The following is a 19,466-nucleotide window of genomic DNA, read 5'->3' as shown; positions in this document are numbered from 1 at the left end:
CGGGCACGGAGAACGTCCGTGCACGGCCGCAAGGCTCTCCTGAAATGGAGCATCCTTCCCCACCTGAGGGCATAGAGGGGAGAGAGCGTTGTTGTATTTAATGGTTCACGCACTGAGATTACGGTTATCAAACAGCAGCGCTGTAAGAGGCGGAATAAACATTATGAGCTCAGCAGCTCCACGGAAACGATGCCTTTTCCCAAGAGAGGCGCGGGACGCGGGCCGGCAGGGGCTCTGTCTCACCGCAGCGGTCCCAGGGCTGACGGACCGGGGCCGTCCCCGCACCGTCTCCACGGTGCCCGCGCCCCCCTGCCCGCCCCGCCTGGGCCGGCGGCTGCCGGGTACCGCAGCGCGGAGGGGCCAATCCGAGCCAGGCCTCGCCCCAGCTCCGCAAGGTGCGCCTCGGCGGAGTGGGGAAGCTGAATGCCCGGTTGCTCCTGCGGAAATTCCCTGCCCCGGGGCCCGGCCGTCCCTCCCTCCCCGCGCCCACGGGCGGATCTGCCCGCCCTGCGGCCGCCGCAGCCCCGCCAGGACAGGCGGGCCCTTACGCATCACACGGATTCTGCCCTCGGCAAACCCCGACAGCCGGCATCGGAGACTTCGAAACGGCGGCCAGAGAGCCCACGGTGCGTATTTGTGGCCTGGGCAGAAACACAGCGATCACCCCAAAGTAGCTCAGAGCCTTTCGGACAAGGACTTCGAGTGTCAGCAGCATCCGAGGACTCTTGGAGGTGAAAGCCTCAGCAGTGATGATTCAAACACCGCCCCAGGCGGGGAAACGCTGCGGCAAAGGACACCGGCACCAGTGCCTGGAAGGAGCAGGACTGACCTGCACCCTGCCCACACCTCGGCAGCGCAGCCCGGCTCCCACTACATCGTTCCCTCTGATCAGTGACTTTGAAATTAGTTTCATTCACTTTATTAGATATTTCAGAGAAAAGTCTCTATGAAATTATGATTTTTTCCAAGCAGTTCCAGTTGTCCTGAATGACCAGAGCAACATCAGGTATTTTTTGAAATCAAATTGTATCCAAGTACCAGTTTTGTTCATCCGTTCTGTCTTGGGGAAAAAATCTGCCACTGCTTGAGAAACCCCGGCTCTGTAGTCCATCAGTTTTCCAAAGTTAGGCAAAATCTCACTTAGTGCAAAACACACTGACGCTAAGGATGTATTTCTGGATGCTGCTACTTGCAAGCCTGTGTGATCCAGTTTTAGAACCAAACACATACCATGTTTCTACACCAGAATGAACAATTCATTCCATTTCAGTGAGTGACACGATAATAAATTTAGTCCCTTTAAGTACAGTACATTTCCTCCATAAAAACAAGTCCACATGCTATTTTCCTGTAAGAATAAGGATGGCAGAAGAGTTCAGGCATCACAACTGGTCTACTTAAAAGCTATGCAATTATAAAACAGAAAATTTAACAGTGCCATACTGTCAGACCTACCTCTAAGGTAACTCCTGTCATTAAAGGCTGGCAGTACAATAGGTGTGTGCATTAAGTGAACAAAAAAAATGAGTAAAAAAAATGAAGGTATGGGCAAAAATTATTCTGGCAAAGGAAAAGAAATGCTGTTCCTAATAATGACTTTAAAAGGCCACTATCAAGTTGGCATAATGTATTGAAAAAAGATCCCATGCCCCACAGGTCTTGAATGGTACATAGCAATACATGTGTTAATTCTGATTTTTAAAAAAAAGGCATTACAATGAATCAAAAGGCCAGATTCTATGGTATTAAAATAAATGTGAATCAGATATACAGTATTAATGGGTATCACTCAGTTATTAGACAGCTGCTGAGTTTAACCAGTGACAAGTGGGGAAGAAATTAAGTGATCCAGTGTAATACCTTAGGGATTAAGCTGACATGCAAAACTAAACACTGTTACTCAAAGGACTGCAAATTCAGACATTATTATTTTAATATAGTGTCCATGGCTAAACTTCTCTCTCCAAATAAAGAAACTTAACTATGAATGGATCTCAAAGACTTAACCCATACTGATTTTCACACTCCCAAAGAGAAAATTTTTCTACAAAGAGCTGAATTCATCAGTGCATGCTCTTTAATGAACTCAAGGAAGTCACAGTTCAAGTGGCATAATGCTTACTAGTTACAAAACATTTATGAAATATCTATTCTTTATAGTTTCAATTAGAAGATTCTCTAATATTTTTGTGAAGCATCAGATATAATTACAGTGCATTATATACAGAGTACAGAAATAATTTTATAGGGAAAAAATAAATAGAAAAAATATGTAAACATCCTGAGTAAAATCCTGCTGCCACTGAAGTCAGTTACAGAATTGTCACAGATACGAGCAAAGGCAGTATTTCACCCCTCTTTTTAAAGCATGTAGCAGTGCACATAACTTCATTTCAAACAGTTTAAAGTGCATACGACATTATAAAAAGAATTCATAAGCTTTTGAAAGTTTTACATATGCAGATTCCATTCATATCTATTGCGTCTCCTCAGTGCCATCTCTTCTGATTCAATGGCATCTGTGCTTATCATTTCGTCGTCTTCTACAACATCTGGCTCCAACTGATGTATTTCACATTCATCGTGTAATTCATGCTCTTCTGTTTTGTAATCATTATCAATATCCTCAAGCAAATCTTCATAACATTCATCTTCTCTGTTGTCCATTTCTTTCTCTTGAGAATGTTCAGCAAATGACTGAATGAGATCTTCAAGTTTCTCGTTACAAATGTGTCCGAGATCTTAAAATTCACAAAAAATAATCAAAATTAAAGTTTACTGGAAAGGCTCTAAATTTCAGGTCAGTTTAGAAGTAGAGTATTTTTTAATTTGGCTTTTTTTCCTCTTCTATTAAGACTCAAATAACGCAAAAATCCCCCAAATTTCTCTTGGAAGTCTCCAGTTGATACCAATATACAGTTTGCTGTTCAGTGTTGTATGCAAGCATTACTCACAGCCTCAGAGATCGCCATTTGTAAATCCTTAGCCTAAAGTTAGACTGCTTAGGAACTGACATTCCAAAGGCCTGTTTTATCAAAGCAGAATGTGACTGTGTGGTCCATGCCAGTTCAATGTCTTTAGCACCTATTCTTAAATACAGCATGATGTATCAAAAATTTGAAATTGGATACATCTCAAACAGGAAGAATGGTATTCCTCCAAAATAAAACTAATTCCACACAAATTACCTAAGGTGCAGAAGCTGAACATTATTATAGTAAGATCCATTTATTCTTTTAAAATATGAACTACTTAATTATCTGTCTGAAAATTAAAGTACCTTTCGTCTTGTTTTCTGATTTATCCAATCCACTTTCTTTCATCAGTCGTCTAATTGATTGGAGCTGTGTCATTATTTCATCTTTCTGCTCACAAGCTAAAGCATTGACACTAGAAAAAGAAGACAAATGTTAACAGGTGAAAGATTATCTTGGAAGGGAGTGCTTGATAATAATACACTTATTGCAGTATTTCTTTCTGTATATAAATACCATAGTTACATTTGTGAAATGTTTAGGTCAAGCTTTCCTTTGAGAACTGTCTCTTGAGAAGTGGGGAGCCCATCACATCATACAACTATTGAATGTCACTGAACTCCAACACTGGAGCCCCAATGGCCAAGGTCAATACTGAGTACCACAAGTAACAATTATCCACAGTACTGTTAGTAGTAGTACAACAATGTCTAATACAGAACTTTAGAGTTTAAAGGCTTTTCTCACTCAAGGTTTTTTTTTTACTTTCCTCCCCATCACTACTAGAAATTTGTTATGCAAACTGGCTGGTGAATTTGCTGCTGAATAGTTTCAGCATATGCTAAGTTCAGCTGAACAAACAATCTCCTGATTCTGCATGTTTTAATCTAAAAGTATCCTGTTTCATAAGGATGTCAGTCTACAAAATTAACTGCAGGGATATTTTTATTTCTAGTAGATATATAAGGCTCTGGCTTCTAAAGAACAGAACTTCTCCAAAACTACAAGGAGTTTTTGTATTACTGATTCCCTTGTCACATTAAAATAGAGAAGTTCTATTTCACTGAAATACACACACTTTACAGATTCATTTCAAAACACAAAAATAAGCAGCTATACCTTGATAACTATTTTTTCCTTATAATTACATCTAAAGGAAGAAACTCACTCTGCTACCAAAATCTAATTCCCACAAGGGCTTTCAAATGCTACTGAGTTTAAGTATATTTTCACTATTAGTCTCCTTGGTCATTATTAAAATTCATCTTGTTAAGCCACAGTAACATGATCATATGTCTTCTGCATTTATGTTTGATGAACAAGAGATGGGAGGTGTCTGTGAAAAAGTTCACAAATGGCAGAACTGGTATTACCTGCAAAAGGGTACGGAAACAATAAGTAATCAAAGAAGGCTCCCAAAACTGTTCCTCACATATATATAAGGATCATTTTAAGAACTCTTTGTTAACATTTTGGCAAATTTCAATTTACAGGAAACAACACTGAGATTTTTTTAGAAACACTCACCAGTTTGAAAGTGGATCCAACTGAGTCAATAAAGAATTTAACATTTTCTCTGTCTGTGCTAGATGTTGCTCCAGTTCTAAAAGCTGATGCTCTAACAGAAACAAACACAAACAAAAGCAATACAACAAAAAAAGAGGGAGATGGAGGGGGTGGGAGGAGAGGCAGAGCAAAAGAGAAAGAACATTGTAAGTAATGTCTTTACAATATCATTAGGATATTAATTTATATTTTTGGTTGGACAGATTCAAAACCAGAAAGCTTCTTTCATCTATAAAATTCTACAACATGAAAAGGGAATGGTGGGGGTAAGAACAGAAGCCTTATTATGTGTAAACAGAAGTCCCTGCCACCCAGTAACCTATCTCCAATAGTGCCCAAACAGAAGACACCTCTGTAGCAACTAAGCAAGAATGTGGAGTTCACCTTCCCAGTGTCAAAAACTATGCAGCTGCAAGACTTCCTGAGATGTAAGTACTGTATTTATACCTAATATGCTTTCATGTGTTTGCCTATTCACACCTTACAAATATATTTAACACTTAATGCACTACAATCAAGAGGAGTCACTCCTCCTAAAATACAATTAAACTTTGAAGAAAGAAGAATGCAACACACAAGGATGATGAGTAGGGAGTGTAGCAAATCACTGCTGAGCCACATTCCAGACCTGGTGTACAGAGACACCAAAAGATGTTCAATTCACTAAAAATGTGTCTAGACAAGGGAGGGAAAGGTATGAAAACAGCATCAACTTTGAACGTTTTTGACAGGTTTCCCATTTGGCCTAAAAATCATAAATGGTCTCTGTAATTGTTTAGCCATACTGTTCCACTATCAATTCTAAACCAGATCATTATATTATTTAAATATACCTGTTTGATTATATCCCATTTAAACTGAAGAAAACTGAACAGATCTTAAGTGATAAAGTGATTAAGAGAATCATACTGCATTACTACAGCTGTTTTAAAGAGCATTACATCTAGAGAATTTAAACAAACCTCAAACAAACATTTCAAACATACAGAAAAACAAAGTGGGTTTTTGCAGATTCCTAACTGCTCTCAGTAACTTAAAAGATTGTCTTCATTTAGCTAGATTGCATCAATGAAAACATGTTTTGTTCCAGTAGGAAACAAGCATTTTTGTTGAACATATGCATTCCGAATGGGTGTCTTACCTGTCTCCTTTGCCTTGTCTTCTGTACTTTTTTCCTTTTTGGAGTAACTTTCTTCATGTGACTTCATCTTTAAAAGATACAATTGAGTTAAACAACTTCATCATCATTTGTGTACTAAAACCAACACTGTCTTTAGAACTTCAGTGAAAGTAAACAGCAACCATGAAGATGTGCTACATTAATGAAACTTTTCTTCTGTGATGCCTTCTTCCTGTCTTAAACTAACACTTCTGATTTTAAGCAAACACAACATGACTGGCAAAAGCTGTAAAAGAAAGCAGTTGCTATTTCAAAAGGGAGCAGAAGAAACCTTCTAGGTTACTGGATCCAGTCTCCTATCATTAATTACTATATAGAATTTATTTCTTAAAGTAATAAAGATACTATTATAAAAATATTTACATTTCAATCCCACAAGCCCAAGTGTAAAGAATTGTAACACCCAAAGTATGGTTTTCATTATTTTTAAATCTTATATTAAACTGGGCAGCCTCTATACTCATTTTGCTAAGCTGTGATATTTTTCTCATACACAAGATTAACATGAACTGTCTCCAGAAATGAGGATGTTGTCTCCAGTCTTATTCCTGTTCATTTTTATTTTCCCTGAGGGCAAGCAACAGTATTCCAGGTACACTCTCAGCTTTGCAAGTCCTGTAGTATCTCTTACTATAAATAATACATTTCAAGACTGATTCCTTTTGAAAAACAAGTGATCATGTGTTCTCCCTTTTTAATTTACAAATGGTAGAAAAGGTATCCATTATGTGAATAAACCTGTATGTTGCACCTGCATGATCAAATGAGGAGTCCAAATAAAAGATCCAGTCTACTCGCAATTCCATCTAACTGCTAATCTAAGAGCACTGCTCTGCAGGAATTGTCCGCCTCCTTCCCACACTCAATCTCATTCTGAAGAATGAAAAGGGAGTGAAACACTGATGAGACTTAGGTTACAGACTCAGGTAGCAGCACTGTTTAGGTTCTCAGATTCTCATTTGAGGCTACAGGGTGAGATTCTCACTTCTTCAAATGTCTAAAAATACGTAAGCCAGATGCCTTCATAAGGAAGAACTAGATACGCTAAAATTTTAACTTTGGACTTCACACTCAAACAGAGCAAGAAATGGCTTTTGGACAACCATATACATGGACTCAGAACTGGAAAAACAAACAAGCCAAGCAGTTACATTTCCTCCTAACTACAATAATTTAATGCTTTTCCTATGGCTTACCTTAAGAAGTTTGTATGCTGCAAACATTCCCACTCCAAGAGCATACAATGGCATGAGAGTGAATGCTAACTCTCTACCATTTCCTCTCGTTCTCTCGCTTTTTATCTCTTTTTCCATTGCATTTCTCATCTGCTGAATACTCTGGTAAGTATTACTGTCAGAATTTCCTGGATGCCGGTGAACTTGATAAACCGTCTGAGGACTACCTTAAAAATTAAATTGAGGGAAGACAACAAGGTAAGAAATGAAATCAGGAGTCCACAACTGGAATTAAATTGTTTTCTTCTTGTGTAATCATCTTTGTTCATCACTCTTCTAAGACAGTGTGGGCAGCCTTGCATCCAATAAAAAAATTTTAAGTTTTTCTTATATTAACAGGCAGCATATTAAATCTAGGCAGCAAAAACTCTCCAACAAAGCTTGGTTTCTTTAATATACAAATTTAAGCTTCTTCCTTCACAGCAACATTGGCAAACCCTCAGCAAATCACAGAAAGACAGACATAACAAGAAACAATTTAAATCTTGAAATTAAAGCATACCCAAAGGAACTATGGATAACGCTGGAAACAATAATTAATATTTTTTCCTTTACACCAAAGGAACTGAATTAATTACAAATTGAGTTGTCTGGTCCCAGGAAAAAAAAGTTTTGTTGAAATGTACGTGCTGTGCTGCTGCTTACATTATTTTGACAGTCATTTCAGTTTTACATGGATATTCCCACAGGCTTAGAAGTACTGTACCTCTGCAAATCAAATATTTATTAGGAAAAAGATTACACAATAGCCAAGAGATGCAACCTTGGAAGTCAGAAGTACTTTTGCATGTAATTTGCCTGCCAGAACAGGCAGCAGATGAGAAAACAGCCAGTGCCATTGTTCAACTTAGGAAACAGGTTATTTGGTAATTAAATCAAGGGTTTGTGGGTTCATGGTACCATCAGCTAAAGAATGCAGATGCTTGCAGAGATGGCAGGGGATTGGGGGACTGTGAAGTTTTACAATCATGTCTCAATCAACTGCCTAGGCTTACAATTTTGAACTTAACGTATCAGAGCTGAGTATGGGTATGAAAAGGTTCACATTCTATAAAAACTCCCAAACAAAAGACCATTATGGAAATCACTTCTTGTCAATTAATACTGTAATATGGGCATTTCAGGAACTCATGCTAACATAACTCAAGTGTGCAAAGTACAGCCACCATCAAATAGAGAAAAAAACTAAAGCTACACCTCCCAGTGAAACAACTATTTGGCTACAGCTTCTGCCAACTGCAAGAGAAAAAAATGAATTTAATTCTGCTAATCTAAACTGGTACTTTGTGATAAGAGATCTTGAACAGCGTTTTAGTATTGCCTAAAATAAGTTAGCCAAAAAAGTTTTTCGGACCTGCAGGGATGACCTTGGATGTAGCAGCCTTTACTATCAGAGCTAAAGTGAAGTCATGCCAGGTATGACTGCAAGTTCTTCCACATGTAATTGATCGGTTTGCAACACTCACCTTTTATCCCTATGTTTGTTCATTGGAACTCAAAACACAATTGGACAATTAAGCAATAACTAAGCGCCCTAGCTGATCCAATCAGAACTCAAGCTACCTTCATCACTCAGTGCAAACTCTGGCAGGCATTCTCCTTTCAGGACAAGTAGGTTTAGACTTGCTAAAACTGCACTAACTAATCTGGAAATCACATTTTATATTATACATATTTTTCCACCTTTCAGAATGTTTCATACTGATTCCTAGTTTTACATTTACACTCACCTTTTTTACGTACTTTAAGTTCTATTTGTTTTTAATGTAAATGAGAAGTTTTACTAAAATAGTATCACAGATAAAAAGATTTCTAGAGATCATACAAGTAAGAATGTGGCAAGGGAAACACCTTCTGGGTGGAGAGAAGGAACGTTGAATCCTACTGGAGTCCAGTGTCCTGCACCAAGTTTATCCCACAGAAGAAACAGCAAAGTGAATTACTAGCCAACCAGGAAAAAAGAACCACCCAGAGAGGTGAGGAGATCTGTCTGAAATTTATTTTACTCAGTGCTGGGCCAGTACTTCGGTAGAATCACAGGCATGTGAAGTGTTTCTACTTTTTAAGGATTTGGTTTTAAAATAATTTGATCAATAGGGAATATACAGCTAATCAAGAGAAAACAGGCCAGGCAAGAGCTTATGAAGCACAGTAAGTTTGACATCAGCTGGGAAGAACATGGTAGCAGCTCAAGCCTCGATTCTTCTGCCGGCAGGGAAAAGCACAGACACATTTGCAGGACTATAGCAACTAGCTAGCTATCTGTCGGTTTGAAACGCCTTGGAAGGCATCATCAATGAATCACAGAGCTTCATCACAAAAGCAGGCTTTTTGTGATTGTCAAAAACAAAGGTGGACCTTTGGACCTTCAGCTAAATCGTGACATGCACTGACATGACTTAACATATATTTCTACCATTTTAGCTCCCACAAGTAGTAAACTCTGTAGCCCATTCATTGATACATTTTCTAAACAAGCATCTTGGACTCATTTTTAATACACTGCCGGACAGATTTTGTACGACTCTGTGGATACATTTACTAACAGCAACACTTGGCTTCCTTATTGCACTTGAGTTTTCCCCTGTGACACCTCCCAGTTCCTCATCCGTTCGATTGTGCCCCTGCGGGCACTGCTCGTCACACCGCCCCACACTTCCAATTACCGGGCGTTTCTTGCACTTAGGAGTAGTTTTGGTAAGACAACAAAGACAAAACCCAAAGCACTGGCGAACCAGAACAGCAGCACACCGCCGGAGGTGGGGGTGTTTAAGGCGCGTACAGGCCAGCTCGAAGCGGTCTGACCAGGCCTCCCCGTCCACAGCCCGTGTACACCCGGCGCCTCCCGCCGGACGAGAGCACATCCCCTTCGGGTCCCGGGGTTCCCTTCCAGCCCGCCCGAGCCCGCGGCGGCTCCAGCACGGAACCCCGGCCGCGGCACCGCCCCGGCTCCTACCTCTGCCGTGCTGACGGGGATCGTAATAGCCGGGGCCGCCCCGCGGAGACCGGCCGGCCCGCCCGCCGCCGCCTCCCCCGAACATCCTGGGCATGACGACGAAGACGCAGAGCACCAACACGGCCGAGAGCAGCACCTGCTGCACGGCCGACAGCGCCATGGCCGCCGCCTCTCCGCCGCCTTCCCGCGGCCGGGCCGCGCCCCGCACAGCCGCCACAGCGGCCCCCGGCGGCGCCCCGCGGCACGGCCCGGCCCCACGGCCCCGCCCACGGCCCGCAGGCACCGCCGGGCACCGCCCCGCGGCGGCCGGGCTCTCCGTCTAAAACAACTTATGAGCTGCACTCTTAGGGTTGAAGGGCGTTTCCGGTCGCAAATGAAAATTTTTGCTGGAAAGTGTTACACAAAAGTGAAGAAGATGCAGAAAAAGCAGATGTTCGATGTTTAGTCCGCTTTGTGCCTCAAGAGGAACATGTTAGCAATGGGCAGCTAAAGGATGAGCATCCTGAACATGCTTGGGAACACGCATGTATTCGGCAAAAAATGTCCTTTGCTTGGGTGGGGTTTAAGCTGGATTGGCAGATAAGGGGAGGGGTCATTTTGGAAGTGATGAAGTTTGCAAAAGACATCACACACAGTTTTAAATACTCAGGAATAGGAAAACCAGGAAAAGTTATGACTGAAAGTACAGTTAGGGAAAACCCAAAGGCCTAAGGGAGGAAAGAGTATCAGCAGCCAGTGGAGTTAACTGTAAAGCCCACACAGAGACTAAGCGTGAACTGAAACACATGAGCACCAGTTACCCTAGGCAATAAACCACATCACCTTCCTTTAAGATATAAAATTAGGTACTTTAAAGGTAAACTTGCTGAAAAACAGTCATGACTGGAAGACAAACACAGAAGATTGTTTATGTTCAGGAATCAGTTGCAAAGAAGTAAAAGGTAGTAGAATGAGTTACTGGCCAGGAATTGGCACGTTTACCTCATGAAGCTGTCTTTGTAAAATGCCCTGATGTATATTTAAAGCCTTACCATAGGAGGAGTAAATATTTTATTCCAGAGCCTCTCTTAAAAATACTTAAAATATTTGTACTGTTGAACCTACACTATCTGTGCATTTTTAATTTGAATTATTTTTTATGTATCAAATTGAAATCCTTAAAGACCTGTTCAGTAACAAAAACCCAAAAAGTTTCATGTTTAATTAATATGCCAGCGATCCCTTACCTGAAGACAAAACTGCATTTCAAACATCTTTTCAGTTGCTAGCAATTGCTCTTACAAAGTTAATTTTCAACAGTGAAGGGAGGAAAAACTTGTCTAATGAAATTAGTTCGTATTTCTCTGCTGCAATAAGAAAAGTCAATTAAAATAAAACTCAGGCACTTGCCTAAATAAGGGGAAATATTTCTTTATGAAACTCCAGCATTTGATATCTATCTGCTTTATTGTTTACTGGTTTTATCAGATTGTTTAAGATTTTGTTGTAACTTAACATTGCATAACTATTTCACCTTTCATGTTTTGCAGACTTGGGATGCAGCTTTGGCACAGACTGCAAGGGCACAGACGAATGCATTTTTAAACTTAACATATACTTAAGTAAGAAACATCTGTGCCATCCTAATTTCACATCTGTTGGAAAGAATATTTGGGTTGGAAGTCATAAAGTTTTTGATGTTGCTGATGCCATTAAATTGGTATGATGAGGTCAGATTCTTAATTTTCATAGTGCAGAACTGTGCTAAGGTTTGTGGTTGTTACATTCAAGTCAGAGTTATCTTTGGTAAAATGTCTTGGTTAGTGACTACCAGAAGAGAGAAAGTGGGATGTAAACATGGGGAATTTTTCAAAATCATGAGGCTGTAAAGCCTCATGCATGTACCCAGCTCCCAGCTCATGGTGCTAAATATCACTTGAGATCTGCACAAGGATAGGCAATGCTTGTATTGTCCAGACAAATATAATGTGATATCCAAATCCCAAAACTTGTTTGTCGAGATCAACTGCTTAATGCTGGCAAAAGTCTAAAACTCTCTTCTTGGGAAAACATCATAGATGCTCGAGGGCAGGCTGGACTTCTGCTTTAAATATAGATAGAGTCACTAGATGGAGCCAGAAATGCAAGAAAGCATTTTATAACCTGGACTATCCTGGACCCATCAAAATTTCCTACTGCATAAAATCTCAGTTCATTTTCCAAACAAAGAATTTCAACTGCATGCATATATAAGTGCAAGATCACTGTACTGTTAAATTAAAGGTTCAGTTTTAGTGTGATATTTTTTGTGCAAAATGCATGTAGTTGTAATATAATCATGGTTTTACATTAAGTGTAACTGGCAAAACTGAGCAGGGAATAAGACCCATTAACATCTTTTACAATCTATTTGCAACAAATTTTCCCTGTAAACCTACCTAAAACTGGGATACAAGACCTTAGCTCTTAAAACATATGGTTCTTCTTATGCTCTTGCATATATGTACAATTTGGTTTAGGTTTGAAAAAAAAAAATTCAACCAGCTTGTAGAACAGCTGGGGAGACGATATAAATGCCAACACATACCATTCTACTGCCCCAAGAAGTGATCAGACTTGGAATGTTACACCAGGAGTGCTAATCTTGTAGCTACTCTCCAGGAGCACAGGAAGCTCCTCCAGTGCTTTCAGGCTAGCAGGTAATAGCAAATAACTAAGGAGGAGAGAATCAACACATACTCAAGCTTGGGATTTCCAAATTTTATTTTTGTTACACACCAAACCAGGCCAGAATGTCTGTTCTGCAGCCAGGTGCTGTTCAAAAACCTTTTTTTGACTCCTGCTGAAGCACAGATTTCCTAATTCTGTTTGTTCCTTGAGTAATTCTGAAATTGAAGCAACATCCTGCAATATAATTTTAACTATGCTGATATGACTAAGCAATACTATTGGAAAATCAGCTGCGCAGCAGATTTCTGTTTTGTCAAAACTACAGTTTTTATTATTGGTGCAGGTTTTAAGAAAGCTGTTTGCAGCATCTCTTCAGATAAGACCTACAATCACAGAATGGCTTGGCAGCCAACCAAGATGGAGAACACTCAAAGGAAAGACAGACGTATACTTGGAGTGTTGCTTCTTGCTGATGTGCATGGCAGATGCCTGTTTCATGCTTCACCCTTTGACTGCCAGCTATGATGTCAGAGAGAGTTGTACCTTATTAAGCAATTGCACTTCACTTCCTGTTAGTTTGACACTTTCAAGTGCTTCCACACCCAGAGGCCAACCTCTGAAAAACTGCTTGCTGGTATCATCTCCACCTAAGAGATTTCTCTTTGTAAAACTTAAAAAAAAACCACTGGAGAGTTATGAAAATCACATTTTTCTTTGCTGCATTGTTCTTACTGGATTTCTTCACTTGCTTTCATGCTGATCTGCAATATCCCTTGCCTGACATAGAAGATGCAAAGTTCATTGAAGATTGTGTGAGAGCTCACAACACATTTCGATCCAAAGTGAATCCACCAGCCAGCAACATGTTTCGTATGGTAAGGTGGTGTTTGTGATCTGTTTGAAATTATTATAGATTGGGCTGCTGATTTAGCCCATCTTATTCTTCATTTGCATTGTGCTATTCTTTCCATTTCAGTTAATGATTTCTGTAACATATATGTTCGTTCTTTTTAAGAAATAGAAAAGACATCAATTTTCACAGTATTGTTCAGTTTTAATAATTTGAAGCAAATTTCTTTTTTAGCACAAGATTTAGCTACTCTCAACTTCAGTCAGAGCAAAGGGCTGTATTGTAAAAAATAGTGTTCAGTTCTCAGTGCGTCATCTACCTCTTTCTAAGAGCGATAGTAATCTGTTTTATATCAGGTCAGGTTTCATACAAGGAAGCTGTTTGGTTTTTTAAAAGTTCCTGAGCAGGCAATCTGCACAACAGGATTTGTTGAAAATCTGTCATCTCCTGTTGTTTCTTCTAATCTAGAACATGTGTTGAATGAAGGGAGTTTTCAGGACATCCATTTAGATACCTGATCTTCATTTGCTGCAGCAGGGTTTGAAGAGTAGGGATAGTAATACCTAGGCTGAAAAGCAGAGCTTCCTACAAATACAGTGAATATCAGAACAGGCTATGGATAGGTCACATGTTGTTCAGTGGAATACATAAGGAAAAATGTGTACAGCTAGCTGAGGGAGGTAACCCCAGTCAGTGCATGTCACTTCTCTGAGCCCTCCAGCAGTACTGCATAGATGGAAAGGAAGTTAAATGCATAACCACATGCAGAGTAGGAATCATTTCTACAAATGGAAGCTCACAGTAAATGGGTGAGATTCAGAGTACCAGTGACTTCAATTTCTTGCCATTTTAAAAACAATGTTTAATTTAAAAAGCTAGTGTACAAGAGCAAACTTACCTGCTCAGACCAAAGACCCAGCAATTCTGGAATAACAGCAGGACAAATATATTTAAGCCTCTTGAATCAAAGGTGTTGCATGGTACTTACAAGCTCTTAATGGATTTTTTGGATTTTTTTTCAGCCTTGATGTTATTTAAGTTTTTATCATTTCTAGCATCATATGGCAAAGAGCTGCACAGCCTAACCACAGGTTGTGTGAAGCTATTTCCTTGTGTTTGATTTGGGCCTGTTAATGCCTAGCTTCATTTAACAGTGTCTGGTCTTTGTATTGGAAGAAGCAAGTTATGGCTGCTTATTTACCTACTTCACACAAGACGTCCAGATGTCTCTGACTGAAGCTGCAGAGCACTCTCTTGTTATATGAAAGCCCTCCAAACATGAAGATTATCATCCTACTCCAGGTTCTCTCTGGCCTTTCTAGTTCTAGTGTACCTTTCTTGAGGTGGGGTGCTGTGCTGCACACAGCATTTAACAGCACTTCTGCAGAAGTATGATTATATATGTGATTTTATTCTCCATTCCTTTGCAAAGAGTTTTTACTACTTTATTTGCTATTTGGTCTACTACTTTCAAGTGGTAATAGTCATCTCCAAAGCTGTTGTTATGAACACAAACTCAATTTTTTCTCACATCCCTTAACTTGCATTTCCCTGTACTGAACTTTTCCTCTCAGTGCAAAATCTGCAAGTCTGCCAGACTGGTTTGCCAAATTATCACTTGTGCCTCTTTGCATAGGAGTGTTTCCTTCTCAGCCCAGCAGAGATGAGTCTTTTATTTGCTTAGTCCATCTGCTGAGAGAGAAAAGAGGCAGAAGGAGCTGAGGAAGGGAGCAGCTATAACTCTCCCCTCTGTCCTGGCCAGCAGAACAGAATTCCTGTCAGGTCTGATAATAATTGCAAAGTGCAAATCCCGGGACAGCCAACATCTCCTAGGCACAAAGTCCTCCAAGCCCCTCTATAGCTGGGAGTTTCACAGTTACTCCCTCTCAGTATGGCAGATTAAAGACTGCACTCCAGCTCTAAATGTATTAACAAGTCAGATACAACAGGACAATGGATAGATCCTGCATGTCCTGCAACAGGTAAGGGAGAAAGAAGACAAAAATTTGCTATGGGAGTAGAACTGTCAAGTGAGAGAAAGAAACTGAATGCAGGGATGAGAAGCAGAAAAGGGGAAAAGAACTCTTTAACAAGTTTCTGTTTAAAAATGCTTGAATTCAGCTAAGTCACTGCAGTGCAGGTTATAGTATGTTTTCGTCCTTTTCTACAGTCCTGGGACGCTGCTTTAGCTAAGACTGCCAAAGCGTGGGCAAAGAAGTGCATGTTTAACCACAATACCTACCTTGAAACACCAGGGAAAATGCACCCCACCTTCACACTTGTTGGAGAAAACATCTGGACTGGCACAGCCCACATATTCTCTGTGGATGCAGCACTCAGGGCCTGGTTTAATGAAGTCAGCAGCTATGATTTCAGCACCAATACATGTACTGACAAGTGTGGTCACTACACTCAGGTGAGTCTTACATGCCCAGTTCTTTATAGTCTTATATATACATATATATAATTTAACTGAAAATCTGAGTACAGGCTTGGAACACATTGCTTTGGAACAGGAATTACAGCAGAGCTTTGCACCCCCCAGCTTATTGTTGCATGAGATTGGAAGCAAATATTACAAGCCCCAGTGATGTCAAGTTCTACTTCCAGTAATGGTGGAGAGGGATTATCCCCTGGCAATTTCACGTTTACAGGGGCGCCAGATAATAAGTGCAAAAATGGCTATCAAGCCATCATTTATCCCAGCTGCCCTGCAGGTTGTTTAAGTTGCTCCTGTGTCAGCTGATTTAAATTTCCCTGAGATATTTTCCTTCTCCGTCCTCCCTTAATGCTGTTGCTTTGGCAGTATTTGAACAGAGCATCACGTACTTCCCTTTGTCTTGCAGGTCGTTTGGGCAGAGAGTTTCAAAGTTGGCTGCGCAGTTCACTTCTGCAGTACAGTTGAAAATTTTCCAGGACTGTTCAAAGCAGCACACTTTGTTTGTAACTATGGGCCAGCGTAAGTTAATTATGGCACTTGGAGGTTTTTTTATTTTTTAAATATCCCAACTGATCCGGTATCAGATGCCAAAATGACAGGTGCAGTTATAACAAATTTCAGAATAAGCTACATCCTCGTGTCACTTGTCCAAGGGAAACTTCCCCTGGCCATTGGGAACAGAACCTACTGGACATAGCTGGGACTGGAGAAAATCCCATTCTAAAAAACAGGACAGCAGATCATAGCTGAGACCATATAATGCAGATGGTAGAAGAAAATCTGTTTTGACTTCAGTGTGTGCAGGAAAAGTGGAAAGGGTGTAATCTTCCCACTTCAAAAAGATTACATCTTTCTATGTCCCTACCCGAATTTCAAGCAAGACATTGTAATTTAAGAAATAAAAGGAAGACAGTCCTCTACTTTATCTGGTACCTTGTAGTATTTCGACTTATTTTTTACAGGTTTGTTTTTTATAATTCAGGTGGGTAATGAGGGACTAGATGCAGATTTTTATATGCTTACAATAATACAGTATTGCCTGAGAAGTGTCATTAATTTCCAGTGGTGAGAGTCAACTGTTCCCCATGCCAGTGAGAGCTTTAATCTGATCTAAAAGGAATTTCAAACAATTTCAATGACCAGTTTTTGGAGATTCCCTCCCCTTGATAGCTTTTCAATGACAGCTAACAAAACACTGTTCATGTTTTGCAGGGGGAATTACCCAAGAAAACCATATAAAGAAGGACAGCCATGCAGTAGATGCAGTAATGAGAAGTGTGTAGACAAGCTCTGTGGTAAGACCAAAGTGATCAACTAAGAAAACTGCATAGAAATAAAAGTGGCATAATTAGCAATAGAAATACGATGAGTCAATTTGCACGAAGTACATAGTGGGTCTGTAGCACACTACATAGCAACAGTACCAAACTCTGGGAGGAATAGTGTAAGAAGGAAATAATTGAAATACTTTGCTGCTGAAGGCTCTCAGAAGTAGAAGCCAGAGTTTCTGATGCAGGGAAGTATCAGTTAGACTACTTTCTCTCTTTTATCTGGTCAGGAAGTTAAATCCAAAATTTTAGCCCCAGCAAATATTCAGTCTGATTCTTCTCTCCCAGCAGAAATAGGAAATTTATCTTTTGCTTTTTTGCTTGTTTAGCATGTCTTAACACATTTTCCACACAACCATATTTCTGTACCAAAAAGCACAGTTATTTCTAACTCCCACAATTTTCTGAAAACCAGCTTGCTTGTAAATCTCTTCCCTACTACGCTCAGTGTTATCAGAGTGCTCATGAACATAATTAAATGAACAGTTATAACAGAGCTCAAAAGGCTCAGGGGATGAGGGGATTTAAATCAAATCTGGAGGAGCAATTAATAAAGGACTGGTAACCCCTTTGGAGCAGGCCTGTGGCAGCTGTGGGATGTCTGGCCAGTGCTGGGAGCTGGTGTGGGGCTGAGCTGGCACAGCCCACTCCCAAACCCCGCAAAGATGCAACAGTGAAAGGAGCTGGTTGGAGTGAAATCCTCTCTGGGGTGGAGGTGTTCCCTGCAAACATGCTGCCTGAGCCTGGGAGAGAAGTGATGGCGAAGGGGCTCAGCCTGCTCCCTGCTCCCGCCTTCCCACTAATGAGCCGGAGTGAATCTGTGCTGGGTCCATCTCCCTTGGTGTCAGGGTGTGGGCACAGCAGGGAAACACACAGCCTGTACCCCATCACTCTGAGTCTGCTCCAAACAGCAGTTTGCAGAGGTTGGACCTTTTTGTCTATTCACCTAGTCCCAAACTGGACAACGTTTTAAATAAACAGAGATGAAAGGACATGCAGCAATGTCTTCAATCAAATATGAATTTTATACAGAGGTTTAATGGGGATGGTCTTTACTAGCCAGGCTCTAGACAGCCTCAGCTGTAGAAATGATTGAGCATTTGGTACTCTTATTTCCTTCTGTAATATCCTGGCTGACTCATCTTAAAGTCTCAGACTGATGCATCACAGGAAAAGTAGAAATATCTCAAAGTCTAGGGGGAGGGACAGGAGGAACAGAGTATTTAAAAGGTAAGTGCTAGATCCTACCACTGGCTTTTACCATTTTCTCTTATAGGGAAAATGAGGAACTTCAATAGGATGCACACAGGCAGTCCTGCAAATGTGTCAAAACTTTTAGTAAAGGTGTACTTCCGCGATAAATTAGTAATTATATTTGTCTGTCTGTAACTACTTAGATTTGGTATGTGTAACAATTTAAATTAAATTCCATGTTTTGTTGTTACTTTTTATTCCCTCATCCCCCATGACACAAATTCTTCCTGATACAGCCGTTTTTTTCTGCTTCTCTTTCAATTCAATAAAATATATGAACTCCACAGCAGTTGGGAGCCTGCTCTTGCTGTCCTGCTTCCCCCTTGCAGAATGTTTTAGGCATTAACTGGCATCACCAGTGCAAGCAGCCAGGCACCAGCAAAGGCTTACCTCTTCACATTAAGAACCACCACTGAATGGTACTCACATTTCTTTCCTCTTCCGATCTCTTTGCAGAAAATACAGAACGTGAGAAGCTGATAAGTAAGTATCAAATTGTTTTTAATGGCTTTCCTGTAAGTATGGCTAACACTGATAGATCTTATCACCTGTTTCTTCACTGACTTTTAGGTTATGCCAACTGGCATCCAGACTGGGATACACAGCCCCAGCCACCGCGGCCCCGGCCCCCCCGGCCTGCCATGCCATCATACGTCCCACCTGCTGAGCATCCACGTCCCTCTTGTGACCAATACTGCCTTAGTGTTTTAATTTTAAGGCCACTGTTTCTCGTACTGAGTGCTAGTGCTGTACTTTTAGTACAACAGCAATTTCCACACAGATTTTTTTATGAGTAATGGTCAGTTAAGACACTGATTGCGATCCTACTGCTGTATTACTCTCACATAATTGGCACACATTTAAAAAAACACTTGGTCATTTCTCATTATCCCTGCAATTTTTATCCAGCATAGGAAAGGTTGCTTCTTCACTCAATGCAAAATACAAGTGACTGTGCGTAGAGGTAGTATAATTTATTGGCAGTAGCTGCAACGTGCTCTTATGTCTGCACGAGCCTCCTAGCTCTAGGGCT

The 19,466-nt window shown here is 40.5% G+C and overlaps 2 protein-coding genes across 2 annotated transcripts; one reads left to right on the top strand and one right to left on the bottom strand.

Annotated features, from left to right (window-relative positions):
* Positions 1-2,059: 2,059 nt before the first annotated feature.
* On the bottom strand, positions 2,060-10,100 carry LOC309571970 (uncharacterized protein). The gene is made up of 6 exons (XM_082279903.1): positions 9,913-10,100; positions 6,918-7,123; positions 5,683-5,749; positions 4,503-4,593; positions 3,281-3,390; positions 2,060-2,741 (listed from the first exon to the last, which is right to left on the bottom strand). Exons 1-6 carry the CDS (start codon positions 10,070-10,072, stop codon positions 2,452-2,454), a joined length of 924 nt encoding a protein of 307 aa, XP_082136029.1. The 5' UTR covers positions 10,073-10,100; the 3' UTR covers positions 2,060-2,451.
* Positions 10,101-13,256: 3,156 nt separating this feature from the next.
* On the top strand, positions 13,257-19,230 carry LOC309572649 (glioma pathogenesis-related protein 1-like; the record flags this gene model as incomplete). The annotated part of the gene is made up of 6 exons (XM_082281053.1): positions 13,257-13,436; positions 15,582-15,827; positions 16,258-16,370; positions 17,064-17,146; positions 18,890-18,916; positions 19,004-19,230. 6 exons carry the CDS (start codon positions 13,257-13,259, stop codon positions 19,228-19,230), a joined length of 876 nt encoding a protein of 291 aa, XP_082137179.1.
* Positions 19,231-19,466: the final 236 nt, after the last annotated feature.

This window comes from Coloeus monedula (assembly GCF_965178545.1).
Source record: "Coloeus monedula genome assembly, chromosome: 4".
Classification (NCBI taxonomy): Eukaryota; Metazoa; Chordata; class Aves; order Passeriformes; family Corvidae; genus Coloeus; species Coloeus monedula.
Note: the sequence above shows the minus strand (reverse complement) of the source record. Positions and strands in the feature narration are given on the sequence as shown.

Excerpts from the sequence above, each read along its gene's own strand:
- LOC309571970 (XM_082279903.1), bottom strand. The coding sequence starts at position 10,072 with ATGGCGCTGTCGGCCGTGCAGCAGGTGCTGCTCTCGGCCGTGTTGGTG. Across the intron at positions 5,750-6,917 it reads CAGCATACAAACTTCTTAAG|ATGAAGTCACATGAAGAAAG; the intron begins GTAAGCCATAGG and ends TATCTTTTAAAG. Across the intron at positions 3,391-4,502 it reads TTGGATCCACTTTCAAACTG|TGTCAATGCTTTAGCTTGTG; the intron begins GTGAGTGTTTCT and ends TTCTTTTTCTAG.